Raw genomic sequence first — 12,997 nt, forward strand, 5'->3', positions numbered from 1 at the left:
CAAACAGATAATTCTATTGATTTTAAAAAATCTTTTATCATGGAAAAAAACTTAATTTGGAGAATATTGTTTGAATTCTTTAGGCCCATTGTAGCCTTTATAGTTCTATTGACAGCAACATGATTCAGATTTCATTAACATGATAGACTTGAATTTTCTTTAACTCTTTTATGGACTATCTTTGTAGCAACTGATTGGATTTATACTTCAGTGTATATAATTGAATGCTTACCCTTTGGTTCCTGGATTACCTCACTCAGCATATTTTTCTGGCTTCTTCCATTTACCTGAAAATTTATTTTATTAAACAGCTGAATAATATTCCATTGTATAAATGTACCACATTTTTGTTATGCATTTATCAGTTGATAGACATCTAGGCTGTTTCCAATTCCTGGTTGTAAAATAACTTTTAAGTTGAATTTAAAACTAGATAATTTTTTCTCAAACAAAAGATAAGTATAATGTCAATAGTAAAAATAGAAATTTTGTGTTCTATGTTATAGACGTTCAAAATTTGAATTTTGTCATTTGGTTTTCTTTAGATATCCCACTTCTTCCATCTATTACATCATTGAGTTTAAGTGAAAATGAAGAGAAGTCTGGACCTTTTGTGGTACACTGGTTGAACAATAAAGAGTTACATTTTACTTTGTCCATGGAAGTCTTCTTACAGCAACTTAGAAAAAGTTTTGAACAGCCCTCATCTGAGGCCAGTGTAGAAGACTCTATTCAGGCAGACATAAAATCTGATGAAGGTAAAGATTTAAGAAGGGTGAAATTTTAAATTTACAGTCCAAAATAAGTAGTTTTATGAGGATAAAACTACTTATTGTAAAAGATAATCTCCCAATGTCATTATGGCATAATGTAAATATGGAGTAGCTCATTTAATGACTAGGTATAGATATTCTTGCTCATGTCACTTTTTTTTTTCAGAGCTTTCTATTCTTTTGGATTTGTCAGCACATAAGTTCTTGTGACTTTATGAATTATGTATGGATTAATGGCATCAAATACATTATCTCATACACTACACAACTACTTTCCTGAATCTGCAAATTAAATATAGTTGATCTATATGTTCATGAGAGTTGAGAAACACTGTATGAAATAAAGCAATTATGCTTACTCCTGTACCACTAGCACCACAGTGCTTTGTATATAGGGGCTTAGACTACTCTGTATTCATCCTGCTGTTGGATGTGGAGAAGGAAGAGGGCAAGGAGAGGGTACAAGTGTTTTCTTTCTGCCTTGGCTCAGAACTGATGCATACCATTTCCACTCTGATTACACTGGCAAGAGAGAATCACAGAGTCCCAAGAGGTCTCATTTTCTAACCTGTTTGTAAGCTTTTACTTATTTTTTCATTTAAATTTGATCAAAAAAATTGTAATTGCCTCTTTTAATATTCCTCATCCAGGAGTTGAGGAGAGGGCATTGAGTCTGGGCTTTTTCAAAGAGGTAAAGGTATACATGTTTGTGTATGTGCATAGCCCTGCTAGCTGTCTGATTACTAAGTTAACTTCATTGATCTTATTTCTTGTTAATACAAAAAGTATGTTATTTCACTTTGAATTCATTTAGAAAGCTTTGTTTTAATTTGTAGTGATAATTTTATTGGTTCACGAACTCTTGCTTATAGAAATGGATGATGGTGTTGATGATTTAAAAGTAAATCATGAAAAGAAGGAATTGAGTGAAGATAAAATGTTACCAAGCCCAAGTTTTACACCATTATCGTCAGCTGCCGTCGATCATCAGATTGAAGTGCTTCTGTCTGAATGGAGTAAAAACGCAGACATGCTTTTCAGTATTCATCCCATGGATGGGTCTTTACTAGTTTGGCATGTTGATTGGCTGGATGAATACCAGCCTGGTATGTTTCGTCAGGTTCAGGTACTGTTAATCATCTATGATGAATTAATTCTTTTTTTTATGTGAAAACTTTTTGTAACTTGTTTTTATTTAATTATATGTTCTAATACCCATTTTCTTAATTCTAGGTGTCCTTTGTTTCCAGAATTCCTGTAGCTTTCCCCACAGGTGATGCAAACTCTCTTTGTAAAAGCATAGTAATGTACGCCTGTACCAAGAATGTTGACTTAGCTATTCAACAAGGAAAACAGAAACCTACTGGTCTGACTCGTTCCACATCAATGCTTATCTCCGCTGGTCACAGTAAATCATCGAATAACTTAAAATTAAGTATTTTTACCCCTAATGTTATGATGATCTCAAAGCATGCTGATGGTTCTTTGAATCAATGGCTGGTTAGTTTTGCTGAGGAATCTGCTTTTTCTACAGTGCTTAGCATTTCTCACAAATCCAGATATTGTGGTCATCGTTTTCATCTTAATGATTTAGCTTGCCACTCAGTATTACCTTTATTACTGACCACATCACACCATAATGCATTAAGGACACCAAATGTTGGTAACCAAAAGCAAGCTCATGACACTGTAAATATTGAAGAATGTTCCTTAGCACAGCAAAATAAAAGCAACGTTGATACGTCATTTCAAGATCCCAATGCAATTTATAGTGAGCTTATTCTTTGGAGGGTTGATCCAGTTGGGCCACTATCTTTTTCTGGAGGAGTTTCTGAACTTGCCCGAATTAATTCTCTTCATGTTTCTGCCTTTTCCAATGTGGCATGGCTCCCTACTCTCATACCCAGTTACTGTCTAGGTAAGCACACTGATTTCCATTTCAGTGATTTAGATTTTTAGATACTTACTGAAAGGTTACATTGTAAATGTTTGTAAATACTTTCTAGGTGCATACTGCAACTCTCCTAGTGCATGCTTTGTAGCTAGTGATGGACAATATCTGAGGTTATATGAAGCAGTTATTGATGCCAAGAAACTTTTATATGAGCTTTCCAACCCTGAAATTTCTGTAAGTACAAGCTTTATGATGCTTTTAGATACTTAACCTGACCTTGCTTGACCTATTCTAGAATTGTGGCCTATAATTTGTGACAAATAAGTGTATTTTGTTACTTTTTTTAAAAGAAAACACTTGTCTTGTACTTGTATAGTGATTTTAAGTTAAGCCCCTTCATTAGTTCCAGGCTGGGGTTGAGCTCCTTATTATTGTTGTTGTTTTGTACTCACGAATCCTTCAACCAAACATGTTGGTTATGTAATAAAACACTAAGCAGGTCATGGTGCAATAAAGAAAGAGAAAAGCAGAAAGTTAGCCTGATTGAGCATGTATGTCATCAAGCCTGTGGTCCATGAGTTCAAGTTCAGCCCCTCTCTTTACCGCTCTCCCGCAGTCTAGTTATATGCGTCTTTACTCAAAGATACATGGGGACTACCAACTGTAGAAACTGTTGGTTCTTCTATAGTTAAAAGGAGCTAGAATAATAAGAGTGGAATTTTAATCTTAACCATGAGAAGAAAAAGCCCTTGGCTTGTTTGCAGCTCAAAGAAGTCTTTCAGATGTCCGTGTAACACTTTTACCATGCTAGAGACCCACTTCTTTCTAAGCCTAACTAGTGGAAGCCTACTGTCTGTATTTACTGAGCCCTTCACTAAGAGAATATTTTTGCATTTTTCAGTTGTAGTGTTTAACTTGGTTTTTGTTTTGTGTTTGGGTGGGTTTTTTTTTTCTGTTTTGGGTTGGTTACTTGACTTTATGAAAAGAAAACCATATTTTTAGACATAGGCTAGCCTTGGACACAAGCTGTTTTTGCTTCTGTGTCCTGTGTGCTCCTGTTGTAGGCATTTGCCATCATGTCAGGCTTATTGATGTTCTCAAATAATCCCAGCACTTGGGAGGCAGAGGCAGGTGGATTTATGAGTTCGAGGCCAGCCTGCTCTACAGTGTGAGTTCCAGGGCAGCCAGGGCTATCAGAGAAACCCTGTCTCAAAAAACCTTAAAAAACAAACAAACAAACAAACCACTAAGGAGGTCACTGTAGAATAAAATAAGTTAGATAGCCAGAAAAGCAGAGTGTTAGCCTGGTCAGATCCTTTGGATGAGGCCTTCTAGTCTATTGGACTTTGCCTAAAATGACATGGAAACAACTGTATATTATGCTCATGTGATAATGATTTGACAAAGGTTTTTTTTTTTAAATAGGTTACTATGATGACTGAAGTCCTACTGTGCAAAAAAGTAGAATGAGGGAGACCGATTAAAAAAGCTATTATATTAGTCCAGGAGAAAAGTTAAGGAACCAAGAACTTAGTATACTGAGTGTTAATGTTAGAAACACTGAAAAATTGTCAAGTTTTAGATGTAGCTTGAATGAATAGTTATATTCGACAGGATTTTGGATGTGAGAAAAAATGACTCATAATTCTATGTCAGCTGAACATGAAGTAGACTTGCTATGGTTGAAATAAGGAAGCATGTAGGACTAACAGATTTGGAAGGAGACTTTAAGAGCCTTGCTTTGGACATACTCATTTTGAGATGTTTGTTTGACATTCAAGAGGTTCAATAAAGTGGTCTTTGGATTTTAGAGGAAAGTATGAACTGAAGATATAAAATAAGTATCTGAGTCTAGGCATAGGGGCACATCCCTTCAATTCCAGCACTCAAGAAGCAGAGACAGGCAGATTCTGTGAGTCCAAAGCCAGCCCGGTCTGCATATTGAGTTCTATCTCCAATCCCACTAACACAAAAAAAACTTACCTGAAATTCAAGTAGAACGTTATTATGGTAGAGAAACTATCCTAATGATGGTTAATAAGAAAACTCTTAGTCATTGGATGTAGCTCAGTGAGACAACATATGCTTACGAGGCCTTGGATTTCATTCCCAATACCACAACAAAATAAATAAATAAGATATTCTGAAAAATTGATGTTTTAAAAGCATTGCTTATAGTATATTAAGAAGTTGAGGACAGTCTTTCACTTTGGTTGATATAAAATATTTTCCCCCTAAGCTTACCAAGTATTGTCTTTTCCTGTCTGTACCTACTGAGCTATATTAAAATAATTTTTGTGTAATTTCTATTAAGGTAAAATTCTATAATGTTTATAGTTGAAAGAAACTATATTTATACTACTTGAGTCCCTGATTAATCTTAATGAAATTTTGTTTTAGTTTTTTTAATTAAAGAAGATACTTTTTTTAAACAGAAATATGTTGGTGAAGTGTTTAACATCATCAGTCAGCAATCAACAGCCAGACCAGGATGCATTATTGCATTAGATTCTATTACCAAGCTTGTAAGTATTATTTTTCTGTTATTTATCATTAAGTAGATGACCTGTATGTCAACTTATGTTGGTATTTATTTACCTCAGCATGGCAGAAAAACCCAGTTGCTTCATGTTTTTCAAGAAGATTTCATTTTGAATAACCTTGAGAAGAAACGTCTAGGAATAGATAGCATGTTATTGGATTCAGGTAAGGAAGAATTTTGTTATGATAAAAACTATTACACAGCTTATATTATATAGTTAATAAAGAATTAATACACCTCAAGTTGTATTTCAGGTTGATATTTTTATCATAAATACTGCTATCTTTTTCTTCTGTGTATGAATTTATGTACTTATTTATATGGTCTAAGTAGCCTAGCCTGGCCTTAAATCCCGTGCTCAAGGTATCCTCTTGCCTCACCCTTCTGAATAGCTTGAATACAGACATACAGGCCTTCTCCTGGCTTATCTTTTGACTCTTAACCAGGAAATAGAAAAAACAGCAACAACAAAAACCAAAACATCACAAATCGAAGCAATTGACTGTTCCTTGGTTGTATGATACTTTACTCTTAGTTTCCCACTGTTGCCTGATCTCCTTCTAAGACTTTTTTTTTTAATTGGGCTGGTGATTGAACAGTTTAAGCTAAGATTGAGCCATACCTCTAGCCCAGTCACATGTTACTTTAAGTATGCAGTAGATGGAGTCTATTATTACCATGTGAGTGAGTGAGCAATTGAATGCTCTTTACATGGATATAATTCTGATTTGAATAATGTAGACACCTGGCTTTCCAGAAGCCCATAATTTAAATAAATAAACAGTTAAAATGGTAATGTCATTAAACAGTGTCTTAATATAAATATATATTAATAAAACATTTATAATAAAAGTTAACTTTTAATTAAATTCTGTCACCTAACCTTATTGTTAACTTGCATGAAGGAAAATTGAGAAAATAGAGATAAAATTTCTTGGTTATCAGTCTTAATTATAGAGGTAGACCAAACTAGGTAATGTTTTTCTGAAGACTAAAATGTAAAGTAGGGAATTACACTATATCAGTCAAGTCAGTTATTAAGTCTCAGATAACATTAACTATATTATTTGTTTGTTTGAGTTTTTTTCTTACAAGTATGTTGTTTCTTCTGTGTTTCCCACTTCTCTTCTGAGAAGCATTCCTTAGAGCTCTGCACTTTGACATTGATAGTTTCTTACTGTGGTTTCAGTTAATGTTTCATGATATATCCCTGAGCTTTCATGAACTGTAAAAGTACCCTTTTTTCATGTGGTTTTGTAGTTCTGGACATCCTAGCCATTTGCTAAAAATGAAGGGAATAAAGGGATGGTAAGCTGGTTCAGACAGTAAAATGCTTGTCACATAGCATGAAGGGTCTGAGGTTGATCTCTAGAACTCATGTTTAAAAAGCTGGACACAGAAGTACATTTGTAATGCCAACATTGCAGAGACAGACACATTTTGAAGTAAGAGACCTTGTGTCAAAATACAGAGGAGAGAGAGAGTGCTTGTGAAAGATTTTAGCATCAACCTCTGGCCTCAACACACTTGCATATACTTGAGCACTGGCCTCACCAGGCAAACAAACAGAGCAGATATACTGTAAATCTTGTCATCTCCTAGGAAGAGGTTGAAAAAGAGAAAAATACAAGCCTTTGAAAGTTAGTATCTGTGTTACTTGTGTTTTGCTGAGATCATCCACTCTGGGATTAGATTGTTGGTTAAGATTTGCTGCTGTTTTGGTTCTTTTAAATTGGTTTTTCTTTCAGTAAATGCTTTGCAGTGTTGAAGAGAGACTAATAATAATCTATTGGTTTTGTGATAATTTCAGGAAAATGCATTTAGTTACTCATTTCAGCAACTTTTGTGCTATTTACACTGTGTAGTGTGAAGCAAGATGTTTTCTTTCTCTTTTGTTGTTTTTGATTTTTTTTTTTTTTTTTTTGGTCTGTGCATGTGTATGCATGCTTGTGTAAATGCAGGTGTGGATATGCCAGGCTGCATGCATGTGGAGGTCAAGCACAACTTCGGTTATTCAGTTCTTGCCTTCCCTCTTTTTAGATGGGGTCCCACTTGGCTTTTTCTGATGATGCATTACATACTTTAGGCTAACAGGAATCTGAGCTTCCAGGCAAGTCTTCTATCTCCTCAGTAAAGGATAACTGAGATTATAGATGTATGCTAGCACATGGTATCATCAGGCTTGTATGGCAAGCACAAGTTCTAGGCCAGCTAGGGTTACCCAGTGAGGTTGGTTTGTCTTTGTCTCTCTCAATGAGTGTGTATGATATCTCACTGTGAACAATGACTATAATAGAAATTTTAAGGTAAAAAATGTGTAAAAGTCAACATTTAAAATGTAGATCTTGAAAGTAAAATTTACACATAGCATGTATGTGATTAAAGTTTCAAATTAATATATGGCCACCTTGTCCAACTGTCTTTAATGAAAAATATTCCTGATGTCAACAGACAGTTCACGTAATGGATTTTCTGAAAAGTTCTACCTGGTTGTGATAGAGTGTACTCAAGACAACCGTTCATTGTTACGCATGTGGGATTTACACTTAAAGTCAATTCCTGTCTCACTGGGTAAGTCTACTTTGTTTTTTTGTATATTCAGATAGACCTGCATTTCAATTTCAACAAAGTATACATATAGTAGAAAACTTTAGGCCTTATTTTTTTAAGAAATTCATTTTTACTTCATTACATAGTTCATAAAATCCTACATATATTTAACTGAGAAACAATTTTACAAGCCATATGTATTCTTAAAAGTAATATTAATATTAATGGTAATATTAATTATACAAAGTAATGGATTTATTATCATTTCATGTGTGTGTATAGTTACTTGACCATGTCCTTTCTTTCCCACCTTTTTCTTCCTCCTCCTATTTTCTTTTTTTGAACCTGTCTTCCTTCCCATTGTTTATAGATTGAGTTTTGAAACTATTCTTATGTATTGCTGATAATTATAGTTTATTTAGAATGCCAAAAGTAAAACAACATTCTTTCTTTCTGTAAGTAGTCACTAATGTGTCTCAATGTTATCTTTCAGCTATTTATTTAAAAGTAGCAGTTACAATACTTATTCATAAAGGATTCACTTCCAGATTTTGGTTTTGTTTTTTGTTTTCATAGATGAAAGAATAGACTCGAAAATATCAGAAGCTAGTTGGCTACCTGAAGAACATTATTCCTCTTCTCCAGAGAAGATTCTATCTCCATTTTCACAGAAATTCCAGGCTTGCAGAGCTAATCTCCAGAGCACCAGCAAGTTGTCTCTTTTTTCTGAAATGGTGTACAGCAAAGAGTTGGATTTGCCAGAAGGAGTTGAGATAATAAGTGTTAAGCCTTCAGCAGGTTTGTAAAATTAACCAAAAGAGACTAATCCAACTTTGTAAGCCATGAATGCTTATCAATGGTTTTAAAAGTAATACTCTACCTCACTCTGAAGTATATACAAAGCAGTATGTACTTATTCTACATTGAAGACTTACTATGGTTTTAGGTCATGTAACATTTGTCAGCCAACTCTATTTACTTTTCTTACTGCTTTGAGTAAATACCTGAAAAAGCAACCTAAGAAAGGTTTATTTTGGCTCTCAGTTTCAAGGTATAGACTGTCATGGCAGGAGCTTGAACTGGCTGGTCACAAGAAACAGAGACTCATGCATAGATGCTGGTACTCAGCTCAGTTTACTCTTTGAGTTATTTACATTTTTGTTACCCTGATAAAACACCATTGATCAAGGCAGCTTATCATAGGAAGCATTTAATTAGGCTTAAAATTTTAGAGAATTAAGAGTCTATCATGGCAGGGTGGCAGGGCAGTAGGGCAGCAAGCAGAAGCTTGCCTGAAGCAGCAACTGAGAATTCACAACTTGAAAAGCAGGAAACAGAAAAAACACAGTGAGACTGGCCCAAGTTGTAGATAACCATACAGCCTCACCTTCTGTGACACTTCCTCTAGCACAGCCACTCCTCCTAGTCCTTACCAAACAGTTCTACCAACTGGGAACCAAGAATTCAAATAGTCCAGCTTCCATGAGCCATTCTCATTCAAACCACCACACTCTTTTGTTCAGTTCAAGAACCAGCCCATGGAATTATTTTGTCAAGTTTAGAATGAGTCTCCCCACTTCATTAACGGAACCTAAAAACTCCATCAGATATGTGCCTAGACCTTTGTTTCCATGGTGACTCTAAATCCCTGCAAATTGACAAAACTATCACATTAGACAAAGTGAAATTTTATAAGTGGTAACAAACTTTACTTCATTTGCCACCTATTTTAGTATTTATAGTAGTTTTCTGGAACCATGTGCTAAGATAGTTCAAGGTTCCTGAATCATCACCTTTATTCTGAGGCATCATTGAGATTGCATTTTGAGAATGCAGTCCCTGGACCTGAAACAGCAGCATCCTGTGAACATGTTAGAAATAAAGTTACTGATTTGCACAGTGGCTTAGTGCCCAGTGAGCTTATCTAATAAGCCTTTCAGGTATTTGATCTACATGTATCAATTATACAAAACAAAATACAAACTATTTATTTTTAGACTGTTTAAAAACTGGAATATCTCAAAATGGTCTTAAGTTCTCCAATTCATTCTTTTTATTCAGCCCTCCAAATTCAGGGACTATAGTCACTTCACACTCTATTTTTAAACTCCTATTTATTAAATAATCAAATTCTTATGAAAGTGTGACACTTCATCACAAACACTAGGTTAGAGACCAGCAAGTCTGATGCAAGTAACAAGTACTCCAGTGATTTTTGTGTTTACAGGTATAGAGTCAGTATGCTAAGGTTCTAAAGCAGTGGTTCTCAGCCTTTCTAATGCTGCAACCCTTTAATACACTTCCTCATGTTGTGGTGACCCCCAACCATAAGGTTTCATTGCTACTTCATTACTGTAATCTTGTTACTGTTACAGATTGTAATGTAAATATCTGTGTTTTCTCATCATCTTTTGGCGACCCCTGTGAAAGGGTCATTTAACTCCCAAAGGGGTTGTGACTCACAGATTGAGAACTACTGTTCTGAGGTTACCACTATAGTATCCATGATTTTAGTCATTTGTTCTTACATTTTCATACTCAAAGTATCTATATGGCTTTTTTGTTTGTTTGCTTGTTTTTGCTACTTCTCATTCCTTTAACTGATTGCTTAAAATACAAACTTTTTTCTGTTTCCCAAATGTTATCAGGTACTTAATCTTTTGTGAAAGGTGAAATTTTTAGGAGTTGGGTTGTTAAAGATATTCTAACTAATTTTTATAGTTTGCTTCTATATATTAAAGCATCAATGTAAGGAAAATTAAAACTAGAAAAATAATAACTTTAGTATTGACATAATTCTGTTACTCTCCAGAACAGTAAGACTTCATTGTTCAACTCCAATTTAAGTAAAATAGCAAAATAGAGAAATCGAAGATACTTGTCATTGACAACTCTTTGGCCCAATTTAGAAGTTATAGGGGAGACAGGTATTTGTTTTATTTCATAAAAACAGCATGCAGTTAAAAATGGTTTATTCCTGTAATCCCCACAGCTGGAAGGCAAAAGCAGAATTGTTGTAAGTTCAGTGTTAGCCTGGTCTACATAGCCAATTCCAGGCCCTCTTGTGTTATATGAGGCCATATTAAAAATAAAAAGATGTTTAGGAAGCATATGGTGAAAGCTTTTCTAGTGTGAGATTTATTATTTACTTATTTATTTATTTAGTAAATTATCTTGGAAGAGATTGAAATGTTTTTATTCAGTTTAAAGGAATTGACAATGACCTTAAAGGAATTGTAATGTTACATTTGGTTAAGGCTTTAAAATAACATTAGTTAAGATGATATGTGCTTTAAAATATGATAGAGGCTTATGACATGGTTCAGTGGATAAAGGTGTTCACTGTAAGACCTGACAATCTGAGTTAATCTACTGTTAATCCCAGAACCCACATTCAGTATCTTTCCTCAGTCACTTTGTATCTTTTTTTAAGATGTATTTTTAATTATGCATACATGTGTAGGGTATGTGCATGTGAATGCAGGTATCCATGAAATCCAGCCTGATTCTCTGAAGCTTGAGTTTCAGGTGGTTGCAAACTCCTTATGTGGGTGCTGAGAATCAAACTTAGGCCATCTGACCTCTTACCTGCTCTTATTTAGGACTGAGCACTCAGTCTCTTATTAGCACTTGGACCAATTGTGCATCTTTCCATTGACTGCTGCCCACTTGCGAAGAGGTGTCTCTGACCAAGGTTCAGAGTAGCCTTGCTTATAGATATAAACGAAGATTTAACCATATGACCACATAATAAAATAATAATAGCAGATACTATCCATGGTCGTTTTACTAAGATTGTTGTACCAAACATGAAATTTCCTCCTTTGTAGCAGGCTTCAAATCCTATCAGTAAGCATTTAGTTACCCTCCAACAGTTGTGTCACTGTTACAAAAATGAGTATATCTTCCCTGATAGTTCAGTATTCCGACAAGCACCGTCCAGAGTTGTCTTTTCTCACCCAGTGTCCTACCTAGCATCCTCATCACCATAAAGGGAGTTTCCTGGTCAGTTTAGTTTGATTCTTCTATGTCCTGAAGCCAAGGTGTACAGTGTCTTTAGCAATAGAGTGACACTATTTAGTTATGTTGGTAATCAAGTGCAATAGTCTATATATTCTAGGAGTGACATTGTTCTCATATGTAGCATAATTGCATTTGATCTCTTTTAAGTTGTTGTTGGTTTTTTTTTTTTTTTTTTTTTTTTACAATTAGCTTACTAACCGATATGTTTCATGCCCAGTTTTTTACACAGATTCTAGATACTCAGCCTCAGATCCTTATATTTGTGCATCAGGCACTGAATCAACTGAGCCATCTCCCCAACCCAGTTACCTACATTTTTCAAATAAATTTGATAGTATGTAGTTAACCGTTTGTCTACTATTGTGTATATTTGATTTTTATACAATGAAGAGTTGAGTAGCTGTAATAGAGATCTTAAATCTGCCAAAGCTTGAAGTCATTCTCAGTATCTCTTTAAATTTGACAACCTGTTTCAGGAAACTAATAGTATATATAATTTTTTTAAGCCTGATAAAAGTATTAAGTTTCACTTAGGAATAAATTAGTGTTACAGATATACTTCAATATTATTATAAGACTTCAGGGGTATAAACATAAATATTTAGAAGACAACTTAATGCTATGTCAGGTTACCAAAATAATAACTTACAGTTTTCCAGTAGGGACTACAATGACCATCACCATGTGGTTTTGATGTGGTTTTCAGTACTAGTAAGAGAAATCTCTATTTCTAGTGATTAATGGTCAATGTAGACCCATGGCTGCACCAAGTACTGATAGTAAATGGTAGATGAGTGCTCAAATCTAAGAAATATATTTATTCTCTCGCCCTAAAACTCGGAAAAATGCAGAAGGGGGGTAATATAAAACCAGCAGATAGGAAGAAGGCTGTAAAATATCATTCTTCTGGACAAGACAAATTTATGACAGTTGTAGGTGCCTGTTCAGAGTCTGTATATAAATGAATCTGTCATCAAGTCAAGCACGGATAGAGGAGGGACTATTTGCTACTGGTAGATTCAGAAAGAGGGGATATCATTGCCTTCAAGAGCTCCAATGGTAGTTCTAATCCACTAGTGACATAGATGACCTTCTTTAAGCTAGATGAGTCACAAAACAAAAATTGAAAGTCGTGACCCTTGCAAAGACACTGGTGAGGGTGAGTGGAGAGTGGGTGGTAGTGATGGAAAGGAGACAAGAAGGTGAGGAGTGAGA

At 34.8% G+C, this 12,997-nt stretch overlaps 1 protein-coding gene across 2 annotated transcripts in view; it reads left to right on the forward strand.

Annotated features, from left to right (window-relative positions):
* Dmxl1 (Dmx like 1) overlaps positions 1–12,997 on the forward strand; it is a 152,745-nt gene that overhangs the window by 40,466 nt on the left and 99,282 nt on the right. For both annotated transcript variants that reach the window (XM_028777140.1, XM_028777141.1), the window contains 8 exons: positions 546–758; positions 1,646–1,899; positions 2,007–2,691; positions 2,780–2,901; positions 5,103–5,192; positions 5,271–5,373; positions 7,661–7,780; positions 8,336–8,557. In XM_028777140.1, coding sequence (XP_028632973.1) covers positions 546–758; positions 1,646–1,899; positions 2,007–2,691; positions 2,780–2,901; positions 5,103–5,192; positions 5,271–5,373; positions 7,661–7,780; positions 8,336–8,557 — 1,809 coding nt within the window. The remainder of the gene's footprint in view (positions 1–545; positions 759–1,645; positions 1,900–2,006; positions 2,692–2,779; positions 2,902–5,102; positions 5,193–5,270; positions 5,374–7,660; positions 7,781–8,335; positions 8,558–12,997) is intronic.

The sequence above is a fragment of the Grammomys surdaster genome, unplaced genomic scaffold, assembly GCF_004785775.1.
Source record: "Grammomys surdaster isolate TR1022 unplaced genomic scaffold, NIH_TR_1.0 278, whole genome shotgun sequence".
In the NCBI taxonomy this organism is placed as follows: Eukaryota; Metazoa; Chordata; class Mammalia; order Rodentia; family Muridae; genus Grammomys; species Grammomys surdaster.